General features: G+C 39.0%; 2 protein-coding genes across 9 annotated transcripts in view; one reads left to right on the plus strand and one right to left on the minus strand.

Moving 5' to 3' along the window:
• Positions 1-16,621, minus strand: part of mars1 (methionyl-tRNA synthetase 1) — a 19,456-nt gene extending 2,835 nt beyond the window's left edge. Inside the window, exons 1-18 of one of the 2 annotated variants that reach the window (XM_039796719.1) lie at positions 16,354-16,456; positions 11,971-12,061; positions 11,295-11,373; positions 10,813-10,944; positions 10,056-10,128; positions 9,629-9,813; positions 8,313-8,422; positions 7,880-7,996; positions 7,212-7,415; positions 5,165-5,366; positions 4,946-5,020; positions 4,487-4,657; positions 3,886-3,981; positions 2,785-2,902; positions 2,399-2,612; positions 838-969; positions 408-512; positions 1-109 (exon numbers count right to left, since the gene is read on the minus strand). The exon at positions 1-109 is cut by the window's left edge and continues 87 nt beyond it. In XM_039796719.1, the coding sequence (XP_039652653.1) occupies positions 1-109; positions 408-512; positions 838-969; positions 2,399-2,612; positions 2,785-2,902; positions 3,886-3,981; positions 4,487-4,657; positions 4,946-5,020; positions 5,165-5,366; positions 7,212-7,415; positions 7,880-7,996; positions 8,313-8,422; positions 9,629-9,813; positions 10,056-10,128; positions 10,813-10,944; positions 11,295-11,373; positions 11,971-12,061; positions 16,354-16,456 (2,316 nt within the window). Of the gene's footprint in view, positions 110-407; positions 513-837; positions 970-2,398; positions 2,613-2,784; positions 2,903-3,885; positions 3,982-4,486; positions 4,658-4,945; positions 5,021-5,164; positions 5,367-7,211; positions 7,416-7,879; positions 7,997-8,312; positions 8,423-9,628; positions 9,814-10,055; positions 10,129-10,812; positions 10,945-11,294; positions 11,374-11,970; positions 12,062-16,353 lie in introns of both variants that reach the window. The other variant, XM_039796720.1, reaches the window with a different exon arrangement.
• Positions 16,622-16,822: 201 nt separating this feature from the next.
• Positions 16,823-27,413, plus strand: part of arhgap9 (Rho GTPase activating protein 9) — a 47,276-nt gene continuing 36,685 nt past the window's right edge. For 3 of the 7 annotated variants that reach the window (XM_039796721.1, XM_039796723.1, XM_039796726.1), the window contains exon 1: positions 16,823-17,159. The gene's annotated coding sequence lies outside the window, so the exon portion shown is untranslated. Of the gene's footprint in view, positions 17,160-25,833; positions 25,922-27,413 lie in introns of all 7 variants that reach the window. The other 4 variants (XM_039796722.1, XM_039796724.1, XM_039796725.1 and 1 more) reach the window with 4 other exon arrangements.

The following is a 27,413-nucleotide window of genomic DNA, read 5'->3' on the forward strand; positions in this document are numbered from 1 at the left end:
GAGTTGATCCCGGATGGTTTGGCTGACCGTTGGCATGTATGGCAGCAGCATCACTGACAGCAAGCAGGCGATATTCACAGACACTCCGGTGACTGTACCCGCACGCTGCCTGAAGAGGAGAGACGGAGATCAGTCAGTCAGACCGATCATGAATCTAAATGTTTTGGTTAATCTTACAATGGACAGAAATGACTGCTTTTCGAAATGGCTGTTGATACAAATATTTCTCTCTTTCTTCTAAGAATTGGTTTTTATGAATTCAATATGTGTTAAATCACATTAAGACACACATTCAAAAAGGTGAGTCTCTGTTTTAATAGGAAATGATAATGTACACATTTGCAATACAGATCTATCTACCTGGTATAAATCTAAAGAGGCACAGACTGAGGTCAAGGCCATCTCACCTTTCTGCGTCTCCTCCCTTGATCTTCTTCCAGGGTTCATTGACCTGGATGTACTGGTTACCATGGCGAGAGATGTTGAGGATGTGTCTCAGAGCATCGCGGATTCTGGTGGAACATTTTAGAGAAAATGTGATGATTGTGACATTGACAGCAAACCCATTACACAGAATCTACTTCAGTATAAAATATCTACAAGTATGTTTTACATTCAGAGTCGAGATACATCTCAAGATGATACAATTACCAATCTAATAGTAGTAATGTAAAACTAAACTGACAATTTATATCTACATTTTCAAATTTGAATAATTTTAAATCCCTGAATTAAAATGAACAAAGACAAGCAGAGTTGTACATCTTAAAAAATAATTTCAATGAAATTGATATGCCACCATCAACCTTTTGAAAGGTACGAGTCAAATCGTCTTACTTGACTTTGTCCATGAGCTGGATGTACTGCTGCAGCTCCCAGCCCACCAGAGCCAGGAGCTTCTTATCTTCCTGCTGTAGCTCCATCGCAGGCACACAGCCCTCAAAGAACTTAGTGACAAACATGCCAGCTCTGGAGGAGAGAGGGAGAGTAGTTTTTTTGATGAGACAGAGAAAAAAAAGTGGGGGTCAGAGAAAAAAATTTGGGAACGGAGCGAGAAAGGCAGCGAGAGAAAAAGGGAAAGAGAGAGCAAAACGAGAGAAGGGCACTTTACTTGACTTGCTAATTGTTTATAAATTATAGATTGTATTGCCAGATGTAATACAGTGCTCAGCTAGTGTAAACTAACACAACAGTGTGCTGCATTGAGCCTCATCACAGCTCCTTCATCGCCTTTACATTGTAGTTGTGTCGGGAGTCATTTCTAAAATGAGCTTTATGTGTACATCAGGAAGATGTTCGTAGTGAGAATGTTTTTGTCATGTCTGATGCAACAGACTGTTCTATATTTTATGCATCTCTCCATCTCGGAGGGAGGTCTGCCAAACCACTGTCAAATTTACAATGAACTGTGATTTTGATGTGTGATCATAAACTTTGTGTGACGTGCATTCTTAATTAGTTTGACTCTTTTAAATCAGTGAAACTGCCAAGCCCTGAGTTTGTTTTTAATCCTGGGAAAATAAAGAGCAATATTCTTACTGTTAGAATAACTGAATCATCCTAATCAAAGTCATATTTGCTGCTGGTAAATATTAAGTAAGGATTTACCCATTCCGGTTGGTCAAGCTGATTATTTGTGAAATTGTCAAAAGTCAACGTTTCAACTGAACAGCAATTAGTGGTTACACGCACAGCACAGAATCGTTTATGAATTTGAAAAAGTGGGCATAAGATGGACACATTCTTGCTAATGATGTAGTGATTTAGTGACTGGATTCAGGCAAGGACAGAATTTCTTTTCTGAAGCAGAATACTTTCTACCTCCAACACCTTAGGCTGGATGCAATCTACAAGATATTTTTGAACCAATTAGGCATCAACGTTGCTGCCCGAGACCAATTTTGAAGATCAAGGTACTTTGAAAAAAAGCTGCTGAGAAAAATCTTTGATGTGGGATTTAACCCTGATCTTTTAAAAATCATTTGAGGCGATGTAATTGGGGCTAAATTGCGCCATCCCAAACAAATTTAGAAAACTAGGGTGAGCCTCTTGTAATAGTTACTGCTCTAACAGGCGTTTTTTTCAATGAGTACAACTATCTGAAAACTTAGTTGTTAATTAGACTGGATTACAGTTTTGCGGCGTATTTACTTTTAAATAACACTTATGTACAAAATGTGAGCAACTTCAGGTGGATTGCCCTATTTTATATTTCACTGGTGACTAATCTCGGCTGATCAAAACAATTCAAAAATAAAAAGGAACAGTAACACACATTAAAAGTCAGATGGCTGGGAATAAATAGTATGAGGATACTGGTGTAGAGTTAACTTGGTAACATAAATCAATCACATATAGAACGTAGGAATTCATTTTAAAACATATGACTATTACTGACCTGTTGATGAAGTTGCCCAAGTTGTTGAGCAGCTCAGAGTTGTTCTTCAGAGCCATGTCAGCCCAGGAGAAGGCTGAATCCTGTCCCTCCGGACGCACATACAGGAGGTAGAACCGCCACACATCCGACGGGATACCCGTGTCCTTGGCCATGTCTCCAAACACACCCACACCACGGCTCTTAGAGAACTTAGTGTCCTCGTAATTCAGATACTCTGGTGGGAAGTGACAGCATAAGTTAATATCAGAGCTGAACTTTAATTTCCAGTGTAAATGTGACATGACATACGTGTTATATAACTGCCAAACAGAATGAATGTGCCATTACAGTGTTTTGAAAACAATTTTTAGATCTGGTGAAATCAGTCAATCTAAATAAGTACTTACCAGTGGCAATAAGGTGGCTGACCAGAGTGTAGTTGTCCTGAGCTCCCAGTAGGGAGCAGGGAAACACCACACTGTGGAAGGGCACATTGTCTTTGGCCATGAAGTTGTACAGCTCCACCTAGTGGCAGAGACACAACACTGCACTGTAAGGATGACATCATATTAGATCATCATGAGATCATCCAGTTCAAAGAGGACTTATCAGCTCCCCAACCCCCATATCTCTCTCTCTCCCTCTTATATATGTACACTATATCTTATGTGTAACACACACACACACACACACACACACACACACACACACACACACACACACACACACACACCACACCCACACACACACACACACACACACACACACACACACACACACACGTGAGAGATGAGATTAGTCAGTCAGAAAGATATGTTGCATTTTTATTTTAGCTATACAGTAGGGCTGTACTGAATGACATTTATTTTATATTTTTACATTCAAAGCTTCTGTGGGTTTTTTTTTCAAATGAATTTGAATGTCTGTCGTCATATTTTATGACGTCATCACCCTAAAAATAACGACTAAACGACTTAAAAGCAGGATTAGAAACTATTTCCACTGTACACTTTTTTAATATATCGTTTAAAATGGTCTTTACACCCGACAGCAATAAATAACTTGGGGGAACTTGTCAAGTAGTTCCCCTTTTCTAAGTACAGCTGACCACAGCATCATGAACAACAAAAAGAAAGAAAAACCTATGGTAAACTGATCATGCCGAGACTTTTATTTCAGAGGGGAGGAATCTGGAAGTGGATGGCAACGAAGAAGCTGTATCATCGCCTACACATTATACTGTGGGTACAAAACTGATGTGCATTTTAATCATAATCAAAGAGGTTATGTCTTCCTCTAATTCACATTGGGTTTATATGGGGCAAGGAATTACACTGTGTTTTAACGGAGAGTGCAAAAGACCAGATGGGGCAATGAAAAAAGCAATCAGACCCATTCTGTGTTGTAAAGAGGATCAAATCTGTGCCAAGCTCGTGCATCAGTACTCTGCTCGGCTCATGAATTCTGACATGTGTGTTTGGGGGAGAAGCTAGGGTGGGGGTGGTTACCTGATGAGGATTCTTCCACCACTTTTCCCATTTGTCGGTGTAGTTGGCTGTAATGGACAGATAACCAATGGGGGCGTCAAACCACACGTAGAACACCTGCAGAGGCAGCAATAGAGAAAGGGAGACTTTGTGTGACAGAAATTAATTTTGGATCACAAGAATCATTTAAAAAAAAAAAAAAAAAAAAAAAAAAAGAGACAAAGATTAAGAGGAACAAAACAATCGTGTTTGGAGAACAGTTTTGCAGGTGTGTACTAAAAGAAGTGGTCAGTGGCACAACATGTTTAGACATAGACTAGAGAGTCTCCCAGTGTGCTATTAGAGAGCACTGCAGTATCTCCAGTCACTGCAGCATTTCTAAACTGCTAGTAAAGTGCATAGTCATTTTCAATGTTTAATTAGGAACCTGACCTTAGATATTTAGTGTTTGCATTCATTACCTTCTCAGCAGGTAATTTAGCTGAGCAGTAGGGCTATATTATACTTCAATAAAAGAGAAAGGAGTATGTGCACATGTTCAACTGATAATAAACTACAAACCATCAAATAACAAAAATTGGTGTGTTCAAAATAATCTTTACTCGAGGTGACAAGAGCAGACCTTCTCTTTAAAGTCAGGATGAGGTACTGGCGTTCCCCACCGCAGGTCCCTGGTGATGCAGCGAGGTTTGAGTCCATCTCTCAGCCAGGAGCGAGTGATCTGTTTGGCATTTGCTGTCCAGTCTCCTGTGCTGGTTGACTTATCCAGCCACTGCTCCAATTGAGGCTCTAGCTGCATGAGAAAGAGCAAACATGAAAATGCTGGGGGAAAAAAAACAACAACAAATCCCTTAACTCCTAAACCACGGCTCCAGAAAGAGTAAAAATGTTTATATGATAAAATTACCACAGGGATAATTGCCTTTTACAAGAAGTCTGACTTTGAATTCTACCTTACACTTGCTGTTTGTACATTCTAGACAGGCTAACTCTGTCTTGATCCCTGTGAGCAAAAAAAGCACACAGTCTAAACTGCAGAATCAACAGCACAGGCTGTTACAAAGCAGTGTAAAAGGCATACCTTTGGCAGGTCCAAGAAAAGATGTTTGGAGGAGCGGACGACTGGAGTCTGCCTGCAGACCTTACACTGGGGTTCCTAAAGGGGACAGCCGTCAACAAAGATTGAATAGAAATGGTATCATTGCCGCCATTCTCTTTCTAATAGTCAATTAATGGCAATAATCATGATGATCATCCCCCTCTCGCATCCTCCATCATCAACATGCTCCTTCCAACTCACCCTGAGCTCCACAGCATTGATGAGCCGCCCACACTTGTCACACTGGTCACCACGAGCTTCTGGGTAGCTGCACTGGGGACAGATGCCTTCGACGAAGCGGTCGGCCAGGAAGCGCTGGCAGTTTTCACAGCGCAGTTGCTCCACCGTTTCTTCAATTAGGAAACCGTGCTTGTGGATTCTCCAGAAAATATCCTGGGCGATCCTGAAAGGATAACAGAGGACAACGATAGTCTAGAGATACTTAGGGGGGTTGTGCCTGGGATGCAAGGAGAACCTTTTTGTCTTTTGACCCGTATTAAAAGGTGTATGGACAAACTGAGAAATGTGTTATTTAGGAACTAATGAGTCATTAAACCCTGAGCCCATTTAGTTTTTCCAAAGTAGATTGATACTACTCTTGTCTGTTGGCTAAGAAATTATGTTAACTTTATGGATCAATATAGCAGTATAGAAAATACTAGAAAAAGAAGATGAAGGGAAGAGAGTTAGTGTTATTGGTTTGGTCAAAGTAAAACAGTAGGGGAAAAAACAAAGCTGACAGTAATCTTTGGGGTTGGATTTGTAAATCTAAAATGTAAGGTCCAACATTCAAAGCACTTTTCAGTCAAAAGTCTTTAATCTGTGGGCTGAAAATGGTTCTGGTGCATGGTGTTTGATGCCTTTTATGTTTTACTTATCAAAGCAAAAGGCCACAAAACAAGAGTTTTTATCTTTGTAATCCTTTCCTATGTACAAGCTTAAGGATTAAAGTCTCATCTTTACTGAAGAAAAATGCCTCTCTTTGTATCCCTTTTCCACGTGTAAGCACTGTAGGTAAACCCACAAAAAAAAAACATCTTTACACATCTTATTTAAACACCTACACAAACAAAGAATAATCTGATACCTTTTCCATACAAACAACAAACAAGACATCACACCCACTCCCTTGTTTTGATTGTTTCAATAATTCCTCAGAGCAACAATCCATAACTTTGAAGCAATTCATTTCACCTCCAGGCTCTATTTACCTCATCAATATTATAAAATAGATAACTTTACTACAGAATGTCCAATTTATTTTTCCTAAATCGACTCTGCCAATTCCTTTCTGCTGACTTTTTAAAAAAGTTGTGAAAAGTGATACTGTTTCCTGAATAAATACATTACTATAGTAGGCTACATTACAATAAAGTAGAGCCTCACCTGACTGTCTGAATCGACTTTTACACACAACCCTCAGCGTAGTTAAAGCTACATTGTGTAAGAATTTCTCCAATCTAGCGGTGAAATTGTTTATGACAACCAACTGAATATTACTTTCTAGTCCTTCCTCCTACTGTGGCCAAACCCAAAATGATCTCTCTCCATCGTTTAAAGGAAGCCGTTCTAGCCAGATTCTACGCTTACGAGAATACTTTGATTAGTTGGTGGAAGTAATTACACACGAATGAGGACATATTTGTTAAAGAACAAAGTTTTTTTTTCCGCTAAGAATCAACTCAAAAAATTACACAATGTAGGTTTAACGTGTGTTGTACTAGTGTGTTTGACTAATTCCTAGGTGGTGGGTGTCACACATGAGAGCTGTACATCCAGACACATTACTGCTTAACTATAGAATTGAAACAACTCTTTTTTAATAGGATTTCATTTTCTATTTGGTAAACCTCTGAAACATAAGCAATAACCTACATTCTACAATCATGCTCAATAATCCCTGAGATTAAGTAGAGTATAATTTATGCTTGAGAGGGACAGACATCCACACCAGTATCTACTGCAAGATTATAGTAATCCTATGTTACGTAATTGTATAGTAATCATATGGAAACGTGTTTGCACTTTCATACCAAAGCCAAGCAGTATCCGAACCATAAAACCCAGCAGGGTCTTGAAGCGAGCTCCGGATTATTACTTGAGATCTCCCAGTTTAGCTTCATCTTTATCTTTGTTGTTTACCCTTAATTATGATGAAAGGAACAGCCCTGTCTTAATTTTTCACACAACCTTAGATTATATTTCTACAAACGGGCCAACTACAGTCTTCTTCCCTGCTTCTACTTACTCCGTCTGCTTCTCGGTGGTGGTTCTGCCAAAAAAGTCAAAGTCAATCTGGAACCACTTGTAGATGCTGGAGTGAATGGCATGGTACTTGTCGCAGATCTGCTGTGGTGTCAGACCCTCCTCTCTCGCCTTGTTCTCTGTAGCTGTGCCATACTCATCTGTGCCACATACAAACAGCATGTTCCAGCCTCGCAGACGGCCATACCTTAGAGGAGAAGACGCATGGAGTCAGTACAGTAACACATAAGAGGGATGGCAGGCGAGACAGTGGAATGTAGAGGGGGAAAAAAAGAAATGGAAAATCAAATGAAAAAATAGAAGGAGCAAAAGAGAGATGACAATACAATGTTACAGAGTGAAAAACAGTGACCCTAAGTGAAGAAGAAAGAGCAGGATAAAGTGAAGTGAAAAATGGGAGAATGGATAACCAGTTGGTGGGGAGGATTATGAGAGACAGGTTTCATTGTAATGTTGAGAAGGCCTTTAAATGCAATACAGGTTTTGCATGCGCCTGTACAATATACATGCACAAGATTGTGTATGCTCTTATTTAAATGTTTTAAAAAATGAGTTTGGTACAGAGGTCAATATTTTGTTTAGGATTATCAGTATTGTGTTACCACCTACTGTAATATATAAACAGAAGGAAGTACAAAATTAAATTCCTACCTGGAGAAGACATCAGCGCTGAGGACGCAGCCAATGATGTTGCCCAGGTGGGGGACGTTGTTGACATAAGGCAAGGCACTGGTAACAAGGAGGTTTCGCTTGCCCTCGTGTGGCAGACTGATAGGAAACAAATATAATTTAATGTTTATATCTCATATTTCCTCAAGAGTTAGGTCTACATTCTCAGGGTCAGATTTCTACATGTTGCAGCTCAACTCCCTCTACTTATCTGCTGTTGGATGGTCACTTGACAAATGCACTTTTCAGGAATTTAGAAAATACTCCGGTCTCACAGGAAGATGAGGTTAGGTGATGTGATCCCAACATCATTTAACATCCTAAACTACAATATATACACACTCACTGCAAGTCAATCTGAATAAGAGTATCTGCTTACTGTCTAGAATGGGAAACAACACTTTTAATTACTTACATGGGGTGCTGTCTGAGTGTAGCCAATGGGCAGGAGTTCAAGCCTTTACTCCAGGTGAGAGCAGCTGCCTCCATTTCCTCTTCTGAAACTGCACGCTCATCTTCCACACCCTAACAAACATTTAGATATAGAGAATCATTAATTGGGAATTAAACCAAAACCAACTTGTAAGGTTAGAAATCTCGTCGAGTAGACAGTTGTATTTTAATCCTGCAGTTTCATTAACTTTAATTTGTTTATAATTATAACTGTGGCCAAAAAGAAATTGTACTTTTGAGTATTTCCATGACCTATAAATCATTTTCAATCTTAGCAATTTTGATCAACAAAAGTATATTGCCAACTGGAAAAAAAACTAGCTGTTCCTTTAACAATTAGCTTTGGGGACTCACAAAGACTGAACATCAAAATTAGCTCCATTATAAGATGACATTAACAAAAAAAAAGAAAGAAGAAGCACTGCAGTATACGCACAAAGTTGGTCTTGTGTTAAGTGTAATTGTATAAACTATTTTTCAACAACTGTTATGGCTCTGAAGGGGGTTGCTCAAGTTCACAAATCTATAATGATCTGTCAAAAGAATCCTAGTGTATGGAGTAGGTGATTTCCCTTTCTAGCAGGGCCACTCCTTATCAAGAGGCCCTCTCACTAAAATAACATATCAAAAAAATAAAAACTCTTCAGTATTGTTTTTTAAGAATTGTATCACCAACTCCCACCTGACCATTTGACCCTTTAACCTAAAGCTCGGAGCTAAAGCATTTAACAATCTGAGATACACACTGCAACTTCCTCTGAAAGGGAGGCGTGAGTGCTGCTGCTAAATTTGATTGACACCAGTTGAAATCCTCCCATGCTTACACAAGAAAGAGAACAGAGGATAAAGAAATAGTGATGTAACTACATGCTGCATGTTCTATATCCTAACACGGGTGTTAATTTAGCTTTCATAGAGCCAGGTTAACTCTCACACGGAGGCTACATCTGCTATACAGGAGAGCCCTGCTTAGTTTAAGTGAGTGGAATTCAAGCCTTGCAACCCTTTGAATGCTTTAACTTTCTTTTCTAACAGGTAAAAAAGCTATGGTGAAGTAAAGACAGAAAATTTGGGAAAGGAAACTTGTGTCTTGCGAGGTGTTGTTTGTGCATCTATAGCAAAAATAAAATAAAGACATTTTCTTGGAAACCTCAGAAAGCATTCAAGTTTCCGGAGGCAAAAGCACAAGTGTAGTTAGGCACTGGAGCCCCTCTGAATGCTTTCTGTTCAGTAAGAATGCTTTAATTCTAAGAGTTATCCTGATGATCTGGCTGATACCTCAGCAGGGTTGCTGTTGCATGGCTGTGTGTCTCTGCTTTGGCTGCTCTGAGGGGCAGGCTGCCTCTGCATGTAGCTCTTCATGCCCTGCAGGCCTTTTCCCTGCAGCACTTTCTGAGCAGCAGACTCGCAACTGTGCAGAACAGCCCCACGGTCAAACCATGCCTTCACAGACGTGCGTTCGCCTGTAAAAAGAAAAAGAGGCAGGATAATGGTAGGGGAGAAAAAAAAAAGGGGAAATAAAAAAAAATAAAAGGGAAGGGTTGCAGTAAGGAATGTTATGACATAGAACAAAAAAATATAAATAAGACATTTGAAAATAAAATAGGAAGGAAAGTAAAATGGAAAACAGGGAAGAAAATTGGTTCATGGATGGAGAATTTATGCATGGCCAATAAAAAAGAAATTAAAGTTGATTGGTACTTACAAGCTAGTGAAGAGTCAGATAAAACGGGGTACAGCGCAGCCCACAAAACAACATCAGCAACTGAAACTGCTTCCTGAAACACAGAACAGTTCAATGATTTTTATTTTTATATGAAACATAATTTCTTTAAGCAATTAACACATTATTCTTGATCTTGCCATGTGTCCTATCTGTCATCCCATCGGAAACCTAAATGCTATTTTCAGCATGAATGTTTTGTGCGCTTGCATCTCACTAAATATGGACATGTACTGCTGTGACTGCCTCACTGTGTGTGCTTACCACGGTTATTCTTTAGCTTTACACAGGGTTCCTCCAAGCCATGCCAATCACCAAGAGACTTAACAAAAACATATTTCTGTACATATGAAATATATGACAGACGCAGATGACTTGTTGCCAAAGGGGCTGCAAATACCACAGAGAACTGATCCACCACCCTCACCCACCTACACTCAGGCACATCTGCAACATGAGGGAGCTCCTCCCCAGATTCATCTTTTTTTAACTTAAAAATGCATCACTAGCTCAGCATCAGCAGCTGAAAAAAGAAAAGATGAAAAAGAAATGTTGCCGGAGGAGCCTGATGTGGCACAGAGGAGATGCTTGGTTTAGCTCAGCTGAGCTTCCACAGAAGCGTCATGAACTTTTGACTTAATATATATTATATAGCCTGAAAAAGCTTTGTTTGAGTAAGCATGTTGGTCTTTGTCTTCTGTCTTCAGTGCAGTGCAGTAGCTAGATGTTGATGCTGTACCCCAGTTAAATATGGCGTGTTCCCCTTGCTCAAGCTTTGCTCCAAGTAGTTTAGGGGCCCCTGGAGGACCTTGGACACCTCTGATCCTTTTCCATGCAGCACTGCCATGTGAAGGGCCTGTAGCAGTGCAGGCTGCACATATAAGACAAAACAGAAATAATTTAAAATCGATTGAATGACATTTAGATCAAGCAGTAAACCAAAGAAGTGTGGCTGAGGTTAAACAATTCATTTTCTTAAACCCTACAGAGCATGCTGATAGATTTCTTCACCACATTGTTCTTTTGAAAGCATGAGCCTTTGTCATTTAGCTGCATGGATTTATGTCTCTGCTGGCAACATATTGAGTTGCAGTAAGAGGATTCTGCACAAGGGAATGTACAAAAGCATGAACTGAAAATAGTTTGCATCTCAAAAACATTTAGTGACTTGTAAAACAGATTACCAGCAAACTGAAATGTCTGTTTTTATGTAGAGCATACCTGAAGATCTGTGGCCTCCCATTCAAGCCACTGATTGCAACGCTCACTGGAGTCTTGTCCACCTATTTCAAACAGGTATCTAGGGGGTTAAAAAGTGGGAAACAGAAGGTAACCATGTGAAGGAGTGGCATCTTACTTGGTTTCAAAAGGAATTTCCCCTTATATGTACCAAACAAACACACCCAAAATATAAATGTGCTCCATCTTCAGGAGTTAAGTTACAGTTTGCCTCTAAATGTTATTGCCATGTAATCATTGTCCAAGTAAAGCATTTCACTAATATAGTTTCCGCCCTTATTTTATAGTATAACCACTGCATTTTTTAATCAGTACATTATCAGATATGTCCCATTCCTCACCAATTACGTATGTCCTGGAAATTTCATAACTGCAAATAAAATATGAAAAACATTGCTTTGGCTGATGACAAGGTGAAAGGATCAGTTCACCCAAATTACAAAAAAAGATTTTCTCATTTACCTCTAGTTGAAGATAGTCTTGATTTTATTTGTCCAGGTTTTGCAATATCCACCTCAAATTACATTTGTGGGGACTCACAGCATTAAAACCTGATCAGTTACAGCCAACGCTATCTGCATTCTCTCTCTCTCTCTCTCTCTCTCTCTCTCTCTGGCATTCATAAATGACCAAGCAGAACGGACTATAGTCTACTGACCGGCAGATGGCATTGGAGCTGAAAAGGTGCAGTCCACTAGGCAGGAGCAGGGCTGGCAAGGCTGGACGGCTAAGGAAGGGCACCACTCTCTCTGAAACAAAGAAGAAAAAAAGATATCACAATGTGTGTTTAGATAACGCCAAACAAAATACACACAACAGCAGACAAGATTGCTATGCAGATGAGCATGTTTCTAGACTAGTTGGACTTGATTCTTCCCCTGGTTTAAACATGTTGTTACAAACTGTAAACACTCTTTCTAATGGAGGTTCTTTAGAGAGAGGGAGAGAGAGACAAGACAAATTTACATCCATTAGATCAAATTTATTTCAACACTTTGTGGGCAGAGATTATATTTGAATCCATCGCTTTATCTTCAAGGAAACTTAATAACACAAGACTCCTCAAATGCTTCAAGGACAATCCTGTGATTGAATTCTCACCCTCAATACATATTATATTAGTTACTAGAATAACCTTTGAAGAACCCAAAATGGCACTTGGAAGGTCAAGGATTTGATCTTCGTAATCTGGAATTTATCACCACATGAGAGATTCTGATAATACATTTTTACTGGTGTCTTCACTTCAACAATACAATCTGATGTTATGGCAGAGGATGCCATACTGTGTTACATTTTGTATTACATTTACCTTAATGAATATGGAATATTTCAGACTTCATAATGAATCATTTGATAGACAACAAAAACAAACCATCTCAGTTCGATAAACAACGTACTGTATTGTCCAACAGATTTGGAACCAAATGCATGGTGACTTGTATGATACAATGCACTCCCACACCCCTAATACTGTTTATATACATAATGTATCTCTATGTCCAGTCCACTTCAGTCATACAGTGCCTTGCGAAAGTATTCGGCCCCCTTGAACTTTTCGACCTTTTGCCACATTTCAGGCCTCAAACATAAAGATATAAAACTGTAATTTTTTGTGAAGAATCAACAACAAGTGGGACACAATCATGAAGTGGAACGAAATTTATTGGATATTTCAAACCTTTTAAACAAATAAAAAACTGAAATATTGGCGTGCAAAATTATTCAGCCCCCTTAAGTTAATACTTTGTAGCGCCACCTTTTGCTGCGATTACAGCTGTAAGTCGCTTGGGGTATGTCTCTATCAGTTTTGCACATCGAGAGACTAACATTTTTGCCCATTCCTCCTTGCAAAACAGCTCGAGCTCAGTGAGGTTGGATGGAGAGCGTTTGTGAACAGCAGTTTTCAGTTCTTTCCACAGATTCTCGATTGGATTCAGGTCTGGACTTTGACTTGGCCATTCTAACACCTGGATATGTTTATTTGTGAACCATTCCATTGTAGATTTTGCTTTATGTTTTGGATCATTGTCTTGTTGGAAGACAAATCTCCGTCCCAGTCTCAGGTCTTTTGGAGACTCCATCAGGTTTTCTTCCAGAATGGTCATGTATTTGGCTCCATCCATCTTCCCATCAATTTTAACCATCTTCCCTGTCCCTGCTGAAGAAAACGCAGGCCCAAACCATGATGCTGCCACCACCATGTTTGACAGTGGGGATGGTGTGTTCAGGGTGATGAGCTGTGTTGCTTTTACGCCGAACATAACGTTTTGCATTGTTGCCAAAAGTTCGATTTTGGTTTCATCTGACCACAGCACCTTCTTCCACATGTTTGGTGTGTCTCCCAGGTGGCCTTTGGCAAACTTGAAACGAACTTTTATGGATATCTTTAAGAAATGGCTTTCTTCTTGCCACTCTTCCATAAAGGCCAGATTTGTGCAGTATACGACTGATTGTTGTCCTATGGACAGAGTCTCCCACCTCAGCTGTAGATCTCTGCAGTTCATCCAGAGTGATCATGGGCCTCTTGGCTGCATCTCTGATCAGTCTTCTCATTGTATGAGCTGAAAGTTTAGAGGGACAGCCCGGGTCTTTCAGATTTGTAGTGGTCTGATACTCCTTCCATTTCAATATTATCGCTTGCACAGTGCTCCTTGGGATGTTTAAAGCTTGGGAAATCTTTTTGTATCCACATCCGGCTTTAAACTTCTCCACAACATATATCCGGACCTGCCTGGTGTGTTCCTTGTTCTTCATGATGCTCTCTGCGCTTTACACGGACCTCTGAGACTATCACAGAGCAGGTGCACTTTATAACGGGAGACTTGATTACACACAGCTGGATTCTATTTATCATCATTAGTCATTTAGGTCAAAATTGGATCATTCAGAGATCCTCACTGAACTTCTGAAGAGAGTTTGCTGCACTGAAAGTAAAGGGGCTGAATAATTTTGCACGCCCACTTTTTCAGTTTTTTATTTGTTAAAAATGTTTGAAATAGCCAATGAATTTCGTTCCACTTCATAATTGGGACCCACTTGTTGTTGATTCTTCACAAAAAATTACAGTTTTATATCTTTATGTTTGAGGCCTGAAATGTGGCAAAAGGTCGAAACGTTCAAGGGGGCCGAATACTTTCGCAAGGCACTGTACATTGAGGCTGCATGCCACATGGTCCTGGTTATTTATCTCTGTGATCCAGCTCCTACAGAGGACTAGCACACATCTGGGACTGGAGCAAGTGAAGACTCTCTCGCATGCCCGAGACAATCACAACTTAAGCCCAAAGCTGGGCTGTATTACCATTTTATTAGAATCTAATTCCTTTACACAGCAGCATCTAGATTAGGGACACAGATCTGATATACTGATATCGGGACGATACTGACTTAAATAGCTGGATCGAGTATCATGACAATGAGGCCGATCAATTGAATTCAATTCCATGTTTATATACTATATACAGTACATTATATACTGGAATTTGAATTTCTGTTTTGACCAATTTGTTGCTGCATTTAATAGGTTTACACTTAAATTGAAGTTAATTTTGAAGATTGTTTACCAAGTTGCTGGTTGCTTTATTATTTTAATAATAAATATCAATTCAGTTAACTTATATCTATGTATTTTTTCCATTTTGTTTTACAAAGTTAGGAAAGATCTTGCCTTACACATTTAAGAATGATTCCAGGCAAACAGCTTATTTATTAAACACTGGTATCTATCTGATCGGTACTCGGTATCGCCGATACCCTAAAGCCCAGGTATCGGTATGTATTGGGATTGAAAAAGTTGAAAGATCGCACATACATACATACATACATACATACATACACACACACACACACACATATACATATATATATATATATATATATATAGTGCATTCCTTATCTAGATAATGTTCCACAAGACAATGCATCTAGTGAGAAATACCCTAAGTCACATTAGTACCCTAAGTTGTAGCAGCAATGAGCACCAAACTCATTTTTCAAGTTAGCCTAGGGAGGACTACTTGCACCAAAATACCATGAGTTTAGTCACAATATCATTAATGGTCCACCATCTTAAGGAGGGATTCAAATTTGGTAGTTAAAATCAATATCAGGATGAACATACAGGATTGGACTAGATTTTGGACATGTTGGCCTTCTCTCCTTTCTCTGTAAATAAGCCAGCCTCTTTAGTCGATTAAGTTTTCAGGTCCCTCATCATCTATTCATGTTTTTTTGCTGGGTAAGGAGTAACTGTATAATGCTGTATGCCAGAACAGATGTTGAACTGAAACTGTTGGCAGGTTCAAGTCAGCCTAATTTCTTTAAAAGGATATTTTCTATTTCCAACAAGACTGACAGATTGACTAAAGAAATTTATTATGATGGTGCTGTGATAAAAGTTAAGCATTGCACAAAACACTATATATAAGTCTCTTCACTATTTGAGGCTATTTTAATACTCAGTCAACTTCTAATTAATTTGTGTAATCATTTAATTGCAAGTCAACTTGTAATCAAATGCAGTGTTCAAAAGGTAAAGTGGTACAACCTTTTGAACTAGCTTGGACCTGACTGAAATGAACAGTGAATGAATCCATGTTTAATTCCCTAGATTGGCTTTCGTGTAATCATCTAAAAGCAACAATAACCATAGTATAACAATAGTAACCTAGTACAGCATCATATAATTCGTGTCAAGGTACAAAATATTTGACTGTGTCGGTCTTAGACAACCCTACAACTTTACAATGTAACCCTTTCCAAGTAAACCCGGACTGTTCCAGTCATGAAAGGTGTATACTGTACAACATCTGTAGGTATGCACAGCTAAACAAAAGCTACATGACTAACAAACAGCACTAAACAAAACAAACAAAGCAGCTATTTAACGTTACAGGAAGAGAGTTTTCTAGCAGCTTCTCAGACGTAAACTCAGCTAAAACTTGACAACGCCACATATAATTAGATAAACGTTAGTTATCATCAGTCACCAATCTAATTAGATTCACAGTCTAATGTTAAGCTAGCCATGCTTTCTTACCTTCGTGGTTGACATACTGGACGTCACACTGAACTCCAGTCACTTCTAACGCAGCTAACACCTTCAGGCAGTGCGGGTTGCCTTCACTGACGAAGAGCTTCATCTGGCCGTTGATAGATAACGTTACTCCGCTATGTTATGATTGAGGACTGGTTTTAATAGTGACACTATTTACTTAAAAACAAGACAAGTAGCGGCTAGTAGTAACTTTGCCGGGCGAGTGTGGTCCACACACGCTGATGCAAGAAGTAATGGCCCTTTTACAAATGGCGGAGATGTAGTTTTGGAGTGGTGTTTGTGTCGTTCACAGAAACAGTAGCTGTCTGTCAAATGGACTACATCTCCCATGAACCATTTCTCAGATTGTAACTTAAACATGTATGAGATCTGCTTGTTTTTTTTCCACCGTAGAGCCGCCGGGCGGGATTCGTCTCTTGTAGTGTGCATTATATATCGGGCGACGCTCTGTATTTAAATGTGCGCACCACAGACCCCTCTGTGATCTTATTGGTTATGTGTAAAATCATATCGCGCGCTTGTAGCCAATCTTAAACCACCATACCCACACAGCGAAAGCTATTTTTTATCCGCTTAAAGCGTCAGGAGGATGTTCCATCATGGGCTGCACCGGACAACTTATTGACAATGACTGTAATTTGCTAAAGTGCACGGCGGAGTGTTTCTCTGTGCTTCCGTTTACCAAAATAATGTAAAGTTATCAATGTTTTTATTCCTTCCACGAGAAAAGTCGCAACTCTTGCTGTCACTCAAAAAACTAAATTGAGCTGTCAACACGTCGCTGCAAGGTGAGTGGTGTTGTGTCCCTCAATGCAAAGATGAGATTTATGCTGAATTGTTTGGTCGGACATGTTTTCTGCTGGGAAATATCACATCACTGCAGGAAATGTTTCCTGCAAGATACAGTGCTTCTGTTGCTCGATTTGCTTGATTTCAAACGTATTCATTAGACAAATACACTGATATATGATGTAAATTAATTTAAGTATACTAGTAATACTAGTCACGCTGTTAAATCACAGTATTTTATCACGTACCACATCTAATTACATGAAAACTAATAACTAATAACTCATTCAGAAGCAACTCTATCAGTAATACCATTGTAACGACGTATGGCTTGATCTTTTTACGTAATTATCACCATTCTGTACATGTATAAGGAAGTTGTTTGCGCTTTGTTTATAAACATTGTTTGAGTTGAATCATGTTGAAGATGATTTAATCCTAGATCCAGTGGATAAAATATCACTAATGCTTCCATCTATTGTAAGGTTTGTGCTAAAAGTTGTAGACCAGTGCTGCAATTCTATTTAGCAACATAGGTCCTGCCTCCACAAATAGGTCATACATTTATAGCAATGACTAAATAGCAGGCCTACTTTTTCCAAAACAAGATATTTTCCACATCATGGTGTCAAAACACATGTAGCCTTTACTGTCACAACTGCTTACTTAACTGAGGCACTGCACGGCCAAGGGTAACAACACTTATACAGGCCCAAAATGCACTTAAAACACTTTAAAGTGCTCATATTATGCTCATTTTAAGGTTCATAATTGTATTTAGAGGTTGTACCTGAATAGGTTTACATGGTTTAATTTTCAAAAAACACCATATTTTTTGTTGTACTGCACATTGCTGCAGCTCCTCTTTTCACCCTGTGTGTTGAGCTCTCTGTTTTAGCTACAGAGTGAGACATCTCACTTCTGTTCCATCATTGTTGGGAGTCACACATGCTCAGTAGCTAGGTCAGCACTACAAGCCAGTCAGAAGCAGAGTATGAGGGAGTGCCATGCTAGCAGCTAGGCGAGCATTATAACGTGTGTTACAAAGTGATGCACGTTCGTCCCGGAAGTAAAGGCTGGACTACAATAGAGCTGTTTGGAGCAGTTTGTGAACAGTGTTTTCTGTTGGAGCTGGTAAGTCCCTTTGGGGTGGACTTTGGGCTTTTTCACTTTGGAAACCTATAATTTGGACGAAAATATATACAACACAATAAAGGAAAGGGAAAAAGCAAAAAGCATAATATGAGCACTTTAACGTCCAGCAGTTTCTTGTGGAAAAACTTTTTAGAGTTTCCTGTTCAGCCTCTCCCCATATATATACACAATTGTTTGGCATCTAATGCACTTTCCTTGATTATTGATATTATATTTTTATGTATATGTAATTCCTTCAGAGGATAATGGATTCTCATGTGTTCCATCACTACAATGGTGCTGTCTGCCTCCATAACCTCATTTTGGTAATCTACATTCCCAGTCATTAAATGTCACAATGATAAAAATGGCTAATCTCTCAACACTATATATGACAGACCTCCTGTCATGCAGAAATATTTGCATACTACTGCGAGTGGGCTTTAGCCCTTACATGTTTCTCAGAAAGTGCATGGACGGGTTAACCACAGGGTGTGATGAGAACAGTTTGACGCATTGCATTTTTGCTGTTTCATAATCTTTCTTAAATCCATGCAAAGCAGGAGATTTGCTCCCCTTTTTGCCAGCTTGTGACGACACAGGCTTGGAAGATTATTCTCCAGTTGCAACTTTTGCTGATTAAAAGTGCCCTGTACCATGTGCAGTATTAGCAGAAGGGTTCCAAGTTCACAGTAATTGCTAGTGTGCTTCACAGACTCTTGTGGATGCAGTGTGAAAGACAGATTGAGAGACTGAAGCCTGTTACATCCTGGCATGTTGCTAGTCAGATTATACTGCTGCTTTGGGATATTTGAGCAAGTTTGTGGTCTGTCTGGTGTGAGATGTGTATCTGCTTGCATGCATGCTATCAGCTGTGGAGCACAATGACACAGTAGCAGATCAGAATGTGCATCAAAACCTCATGTGACTTATCTGCTTTGTACTGTACAGACCAGGCGACTGACACAACCCAATTGTGTCTCCACTGTACATGCAGTTTTGTGATGTAAGGTCCTTCAAAATAGATTTAAACTCTCAAATATGACAGATGGATGGTTTTTTTTTGGTATCCATGTACTGGTTTGTCTCTTCAGATCGCATTGGTCTGTTGAAGGTACTGTAGTTGTAATTAACGTGTCGTTATTCTCAACTTTTCGGTCTCACTAGTGTTTCTCAATCTTTTCTACCCTATGACCCCATATATATGTCACAAAAGAATTCTCATGACCCAAAGTTGTCATGTGGCCTACTAGCATGCAAGGAGCAGCCTCAGACATATTATATAAAGAGTATTGTATTAAATATATTCACTTTTCATTTATATATCAAAAATATCAGTATGTACACTCAGTTGTCAGTTTATTCGGTACACCTAGCTGAAACTAATGCAGTCTAGTTCATGTCAGTTCATGAAGTTTATAATGTTCAGTTTGTGGTCTTTGTGGTCATTTTGGACGCTGCAGATTTTAGTGCCTAAACCTGATCCCCTTTTTACTCACTATACTGTATTGTCTATATGAAAGCATCTTACCATGTCACAACTACTGTACAGTATAGTATTTCCACCTACACTCACATCTGTGCTCTGTTTTAATCCAGTTTAATCCTGCATTTACTTTTAGTATCTGTGCAATGATTAGTGCTTTCACTAGCTTGTACAATTTAAAGGTACAGCACTATAAACATCACCCCAGGAATTAAGAAGACTATAAATATTATTGTCATACAGACCCTAAAATACCACATTTGATAACCGGCCACGCTGTTTCACATATTAGGTTAAGCTTGCGTCAGAGCTGAAACGATTAGTCAATTATATGATTAATCGATCGACAGAAAAGTAGGTGGCAAATATTTTGATAATCAATTAATCATTTCACTAATTTGTTAAGCAAAATCATTAAAAAAGACATGCTACACATTCTTGGGTTTCAGCTTCTCAAATGGAAGGATTTGCTGCTTTTCTTTATCATAGCCTATATCATTGTAAGATGGATATTTTGGGGTTTTGGCCTTTTTGTCAGACGAATCAAGACATTTTGAAGACGCTACTTTTGTCTCTCTTGGTCCAATTAATCCAATAATCAAGAAAATATTAATCAGAATAATCAATAATCAACAGCACGTCCAGTGAATTTGTTTACATTTTATTTTATTTATTATTTTTGGGGCTTTTTTGACAGCTAGGTGAGAAAAGGGAGAGAGAGGGGGAAGACATGCAGGAAATCGTTACATCTCAGATTCGAACCCTGGACCTCTGCGTCGAGGCATAAACCTCTCAGTATACGTGCACCTGCTCTACCCACTGAGCCAACCCGGCCACACATGTCCAGTGAATTTAAGAAAAAATGGAAGCAAAGTTGTTCTCAGAAAAAACAATTGCACCAAATACTTGAATTAATAGACCTAAAGGCACAATGGGAAAACTCTCCTCCAATATCTGATACATCCAAACCCCTTATTGTTATTTATCTAATGTCCCTTACTGAACAAATTACCCCTTTCACCCTGTGAAGGCATTAAAGCTGTGCCTGTGTGTGTGCCTCTTCTGTGTAGTGTTTGCCTTGGGAGGTTTAGCGCTCTTCCTTGTGCCCCAACAGTATCGTGCTCACTTCAGCTGCACAGGGCTGAAAGTGGGTCTTTGACTTGCCTGATAGCTTTTGACAGCTCACTCTCATCCCCGGTGGATCAATGGAGCTCAGCGCTCTTCATTAGAAACATCAACGTACCGCACATTCCCACAGGCTCAGCAACTACCCACCAGACCAGTCAGAGACTAAAGCTTTATTTTTTTTATTCTCCAGAAGAAACTTCTTAACTTCTGTCAGTGTGACTTTTTATTTTCTTCAATTGAAGAATATTGTGGGAAAATGTTGAAAGAGGCATAGCTTGTTTGTATGCCATTAATTGATACTTGATATATGGCTATTAGCAACAACTTTCTGGTCAACATGTTGGTTGAACCTCACCTTAAATGTAAATAAAACATGATTTTTTATTTTGGTTTATATCACATAGAATAACAAATATTTGTAAAAGTTATTATTCTGTTTGACTGCTGCAGATCAATGCACTGCAAAATCCATATCTTGGCAACTTCAGTTGTATATTCAGTCTTAAAATAGTTGTATTTTTCAGTTCTTTTTTGAGTAAGGCAGGACAAAATCTTGAAATAATGAATCATTCCTATTAGTGCTGAAATGATAAGTTGATTGGCACAAAGAAAATTGCCAAATAGTGTGAAAATCACTAAATGTTTAAGTAATTTTTCAAGCAAATGCCAAACACTCATCGACTCCAACTTCTCAGTATTTGCTGCTTTTCTGTGTTTATAGGATTGTAAATTGAATATCTTTAGTTTTAACACCATTAATTGGCAAAATAAGCAATTTGGACTGTGAAATGTTGCAGATTGAAAGTAGTTATTTTAACTAATTCTGGCATATTTACATGGTGTTTTTATACAACAATGTTCATAAATATGCATGGTCCCTATCAAATAAACCAATAAAATAAAAATAAGAAATCTTAATGATTTTGTTTTTGTCTAAACGAGTAATCAGCTATTTGAAAAAGTAATTGATGGATTAATGTATAGAACTAAAATACTTGTTAATTGCAGCCTAAATTCCTGTGCTGTAATATTAAATACATTCATGAAGATCATCTTGGAAAGCAATTTATAGATTTATACCTCATACTATTTCAAAAGTAAAATCACTAGGTGACATATTTTATGCTGTATTTCCTCATAAGTAATAAAAGCTGCTTATTAAAATAAGAAGCATTTTCCACAAGCTTATTTCTTTTGCATGAAATAAGCTTTTTTTTTTTTAACTAGGCATTTAATAGCAGCATATTTTTCAACTTCCATTTTTTTCTATAAAATGCATAAGCTAATTAAAACTGTAATGCTTGAATTATTTCAAGAGTTTAAAATGCCCCTTGAGCAATCCTGGACTGCTTTGCCTAACTGGCAAACACTGGTCTGTCTGGTTGTTGTTTTTATTCAAATTGGGGAAATGAAAACTTGAATATTTTACGAGTGCATTTGCTGAAGAAGTTTGCTATGTGTCGATGCAGGCTGCAGGGTTCATTGTAAACACAAGTGTTGCGTCAGCAAACGTTTGAAATGATGGCATCACACATATGAAATGTTGTTATGTGCAACAAGAAACTAATAGCACACTACTGGGGATGCTGGAGATGGTAGTTGGTCACAGAGGTTGTTGTCATGATGATAGTAGAGAGAGCATGAGCCAATGGCTGCTTTACTGTCATCATCTGCTTTTTGATTGGCTCTCTGACAATTTACACAGCTAATCACTGAAGGAATCCAGCCCACCTGTTTAGTCACACACACACACACACACACACACACACACACACACACACACACACACACACACACACACACACACACACACACACACACACAGAGAAACACATTCATACACACGTTCACACAGGCACACTGGGAAAAGCAGTGTGTGTTTCAGTGTCTCTCTCTGGTCTAATCATCAATAATGCATGGCTTTGGGAGGATGAAAGGCTGTTTTGGCTTGAGGCATGTGTCTTATATGGAGAGAGAGACATCAGAACTAGTAGTTAAAACTGTACATCCATAGACAAAGTGAATGCTCCTTCACATGGCTGTCCTCAGAACTGCTTATCAGGCTCCAAGTGGACTGATCAGGCTAAACATTTAAAATAGTTAACAAGTTAATAACAGAAAACACTTTTTTTATGTCTTTTTTTTTTGTTCTTTGTTGTCTGAATTGAGGATATAAAGATAGAGTGTGTTGTATCGTAAAGCCTTCTGAGACAAAGGCTTTGGGGGGTTACATAGGCTATATAACGTCTTGAGTCATCAAAATGTCACTTTGTGTTCATTTATTCTATTTCAGGTGTAGTTTAGTCTTATAACTCATGGTTTGGTTTAGCATTGATTTTAGGAAAGTTTCAAGGCACTTCTTTGCTTAATCCAAGATATACTGCTGTGTTACAACTCCTTTTACACATATTGTGAGATGTGGATACATATGCAATGCTTTACCTCACACATCCTTACCTGACTTTAAGTGGGGGCTCAAAACAGACAATGCTTGTTTGCATGTGAATCAATAGAGATCATGCACAGACAGCTGTAAGGAACTCACAGCAGCTGTTTGGCTGACACAGATATTAAATCAGCAGTCCTGTTAGCTTTAAGTGTTGCACTTATTTTGTGGTGATTAAAATTACTCAACAGTGTGTATCATGTGGAGCAACTTCTCTCTCATTTTCCTGCGAACCCTTTGGTTATAGACATTCATATGTAAATACAGTACTGGCTACGTATGTGTGCGTGTGTGTTTGCTATGTGTATACGGATGTGGGAATGCACGCAAAAGCCCTTTGAAGTTCCTCATTCACTCTATACTCCTCTTCCCCATGTCTCATCTCCCTTTGAAGACCATGTAGCCATGATTAATAAAGTTGCCCTCTTTCCACTTCAAACGTATGGAATGAATATGGATATGATATGACACCAAACTTTCAACCGTCACTTTTCACTCCACTCCCGTGCTGCTGTGTGGTGAAGTTTGATTGGCCCTGCAATCTCTGTGGGAGCTAAACTTGTCATTCAGTGACTTGTCTTTGAGTTGAGGGAATGAGCTTTTTTGAGTAGTTATGGCATTGCTTTTCAAGAATGATATCGAGCTGCAGGGGAACATTGTGGCTTCCTTCTCATTTTATTAATAAAGCTTGTGGTACTGTCCTTTTCTGGCATCATCACAGGTGCTCTGTGTCCTTAGCTAGCTTTGTAAAGGCTTTCAAAACATCATCTGCTTGTTTCATTCCCCAACAATATGATGGTCATTTACATTCATCGCCACTCTATCAGAATATTTTCAAGGGTGTCTTTAAAAAATTATCTTAAGGTGGTTTTGCATGCATGCCTTAGCCCTAGGGCTGTCCTCGACTAAAGAACTTCTTAGTCGACTAACACTTATACGATTTTGTCGACTAATCAATTAGTTGATTTAATTGACAGAGCTGTGCGCTTTGAGAGGTGGTTAAGACTAGAAAAGCACAATATAAATGTAGTTAATTAACCATCTGTAAAACTGAGTTTCTCCACAATTAATCTTGCAAAAGCACCACTTTAAATCTTGTGTTTACCATAAATGTGCTCATAAGTTTCTTGGAAATGAGTAATTAAGCATGAATCGACTAAAGAAATCTTAGTCGACTAAGACCAAAACGACCGATTAGTCGACTAATCGACTAAGAGGTGGCAGCCCTACTTAGCCCATAAACTACATATTAGTAACACCATATGATTCTTCTACCTTCCTCAGATCTCAACGTGTCCTTGAACTTGCCAACAAATAAGGTTGCTCGCAACTGTAGCACAATGTGATGATAATGCACCTTCAAAAAAATACCTAGCAGGTGATTGGATGAACCATCTGTCTATCACGTCTGTCATAGTTGTTTTGAAGGAACGGTCACGGTCGTCACACACACATGAGCTATGCCCGTAGCTGCAAGTAGGTTCCTCACAGTATGCTGATTGGTGATTGGTTCGGACACAAACGCATTACTTGAAGCCTCATAAAAATGGATTATCATGTGATGTCATGATATCTCTAGAATCCAGCTGCAGTGCCAAGAGTTCATCTGCTGAGGGGGAAACGTTTAAAAGTTTCTCTGTGCAGCCTTGAAACATTCAGCACACAAACACTGAAAATTGATTATTCTGTGAGACATCTTGTTAGGTTAAACTTTTGAAATGAACAATTAACAACATTTTTAATGACAGAGAAGGAAAACATGTAATTTTAAGATTTTTTAACAGGGTAATCAAAATTTTTGTGTGTGTGTTTACAACCAAATTATTATTCAAAAGCAGATATTTTCATATATATAAAACATGTCTGGATGGTAACGTTTATGTTCACTGTGATAAATTATCAATCTCAAGTGAGCTTTAACTGGATTTTAGGAACCAAGGTAGGAACAGCAGAAAGCCATTACTGCCCGTTGGAAAGTAAATCTAAAAATGTATGTATGGTTTGAATAATAGTTGACTAAAACATGCAAAACCACCAGGAGGGCCTATAATCCCTAAAGTATTTAATCTAGTGGCTTTTCAGGATTGTGTTGGTGCATCCCATTTTTGTAGTGACCATTGACATGGTAAATAAAGTGAACTGGGCTGCTGCTTGCTTTGTTTGGTTGGCACACAGGACCTCTCTCACTCTGTTTCTCACTCTTGCTAATATGTTCCTCTTTCTGAAGTTCAAACATGGTTTATTTGCATGAATGGGTAATAGCCAGCTGACTCTCTCTGTCACTTCCTCAGTTTTTATCTCTCAAGCAAAATGCTGGCTAAATGGGGGAAGGTAGGGGTTCAATGAGTGGAGGCAGGATCATTTTGCTGCATTAGATTAAGTGTGTGTGTGTGTTCTCTAATCTTTGTCACGCCAGGCAGCAAATACTCTTTATATTGGGCTTGAGAGAAGTTGATTTTCCAATGGTTTTGCTTTTAAGGTTTATCAATGGGGTTGCATGCATGGATTTGACTGCAGAGTGAGCTAGTGACCTTGTTGACTAGAAACTCTTTCACTTCAGGACCATGGTGAGTATCTGTGTGTGTGTGTGTGTGTGTGTGTGTGTGTGTGTGTGTGTGTGTGTGTCTTCTCTCTCTCTTTCGCATGCTTGCACAAATTGTCTCCATTTTTTCAGCTCAGTCTGACTTGCATGCACACACAGTCTGAGTTGGAGTGAAATAACTCAAGCAAAGGCATACAGACACATTACATGAGGTTCTCTCTCTCCAAGTTTTTCTCCTCAGTCTTTTTTTGCTCTTATTTCATTCAATTCCTATTTTTCATCATTCCTTCCCTCTGTGTTTTCTCCTCCATCTCTATATTTGTGTTGTTAACACCACAACATAAGCCCTGTGCCCTCAGCCCCTGGCACAAATGATCATTGCCTCTCCCCAGCCATGGCGAGGTGCCTGTGTCTGTCCCTGACACCATATGGGCCTCTCTGTATGTTTGGGTGTATGATGCCAGTGTCCTCTCCACTGCCATCTGACCTCCAAATGGAAACACAGCCTGACCTAATTTTTCCTAATCCTAATTTGTTTTAGTCCAAATTTGTTCTTAAATTTTTTTTTCATCTTCAGTGTTGATGAATACGGGTTTTGCCATTTGTGGTAAAATAATGGCAGCATTTTTATCCGTCTTTAGTCAAATAGCCATTTAGGTTATGAATCAGACACAAGAACAATAAATAAAATCTTGAGTCATGGAATGAGAAAGGACTACACCATTTCTGACTTGCAGTATCCTGTCTCCCTTCAGCAAGCAGTCTGAGCCATTGCTCTTGGGAGCATCGTTGAAGCGCCTGAACTCTGAATAATACAACCAGGGACTTTAACCCTGCTTAACAGCCTAATTTACACATGACACAATAAAGGCTCCTGTGCCTATGTAGGACATTTGTTCCTGTGCTGGTGAATAAATTGAGGATACCCAGCAAATGTGTCTAACTTCAGCCCTAACTCAAAAAATATTAGGTTAGATAAAGTTAGATAAACCCCCACAGTAGCTTGTTGTCATTCGTTGGTTCTGTGTTTTGAGCAATGAAGAGAGACAGGAAAAGACAAACAGGTGTGCAAGCAATATCAGAAGTGCTCTTCCTGTCTGTGCGGGGAGAAGAACTCATGATAAAAATCATGGACAGGTTGTATGAATTGGCACTGCTGTGTGCTGTTTTGTCCTTTCTTTAATCCCAGGCCCTGATCTAATTCTTTCCTGCACATCTAAATAGTAAATTACACATTACTGAAGCCATTGTAAACAACAGAATTGTTAAGCCAAAAACAACTACCACTCTCTGCTGCAAGGCGCAGCTTGGTAGTAATTATTTCTACTCTCAGAGCCACACAACAGTCAGATGGGGCAACAGGGCAACTCAGCATCACTTATGTATTTAAGCACAACAGACTCTATTGGCTGTCAACACTTATAGGCTGTAACTAAACTGCCTGAGATGTTTAACGTCAGAAAAACAAATGGCAAGATAGAGAGGATATGACCCAAACTGTGGTTGAACTTTGATGT

Source organism: Perca fluviatilis, chromosome 4 (assembly GCF_010015445.1).
Source record: "Perca fluviatilis chromosome 4, GENO_Pfluv_1.0, whole genome shotgun sequence".
Lineage (NCBI taxonomy): Eukaryota > Metazoa > Chordata > Actinopteri > Perciformes > Percidae > Perca > Perca fluviatilis.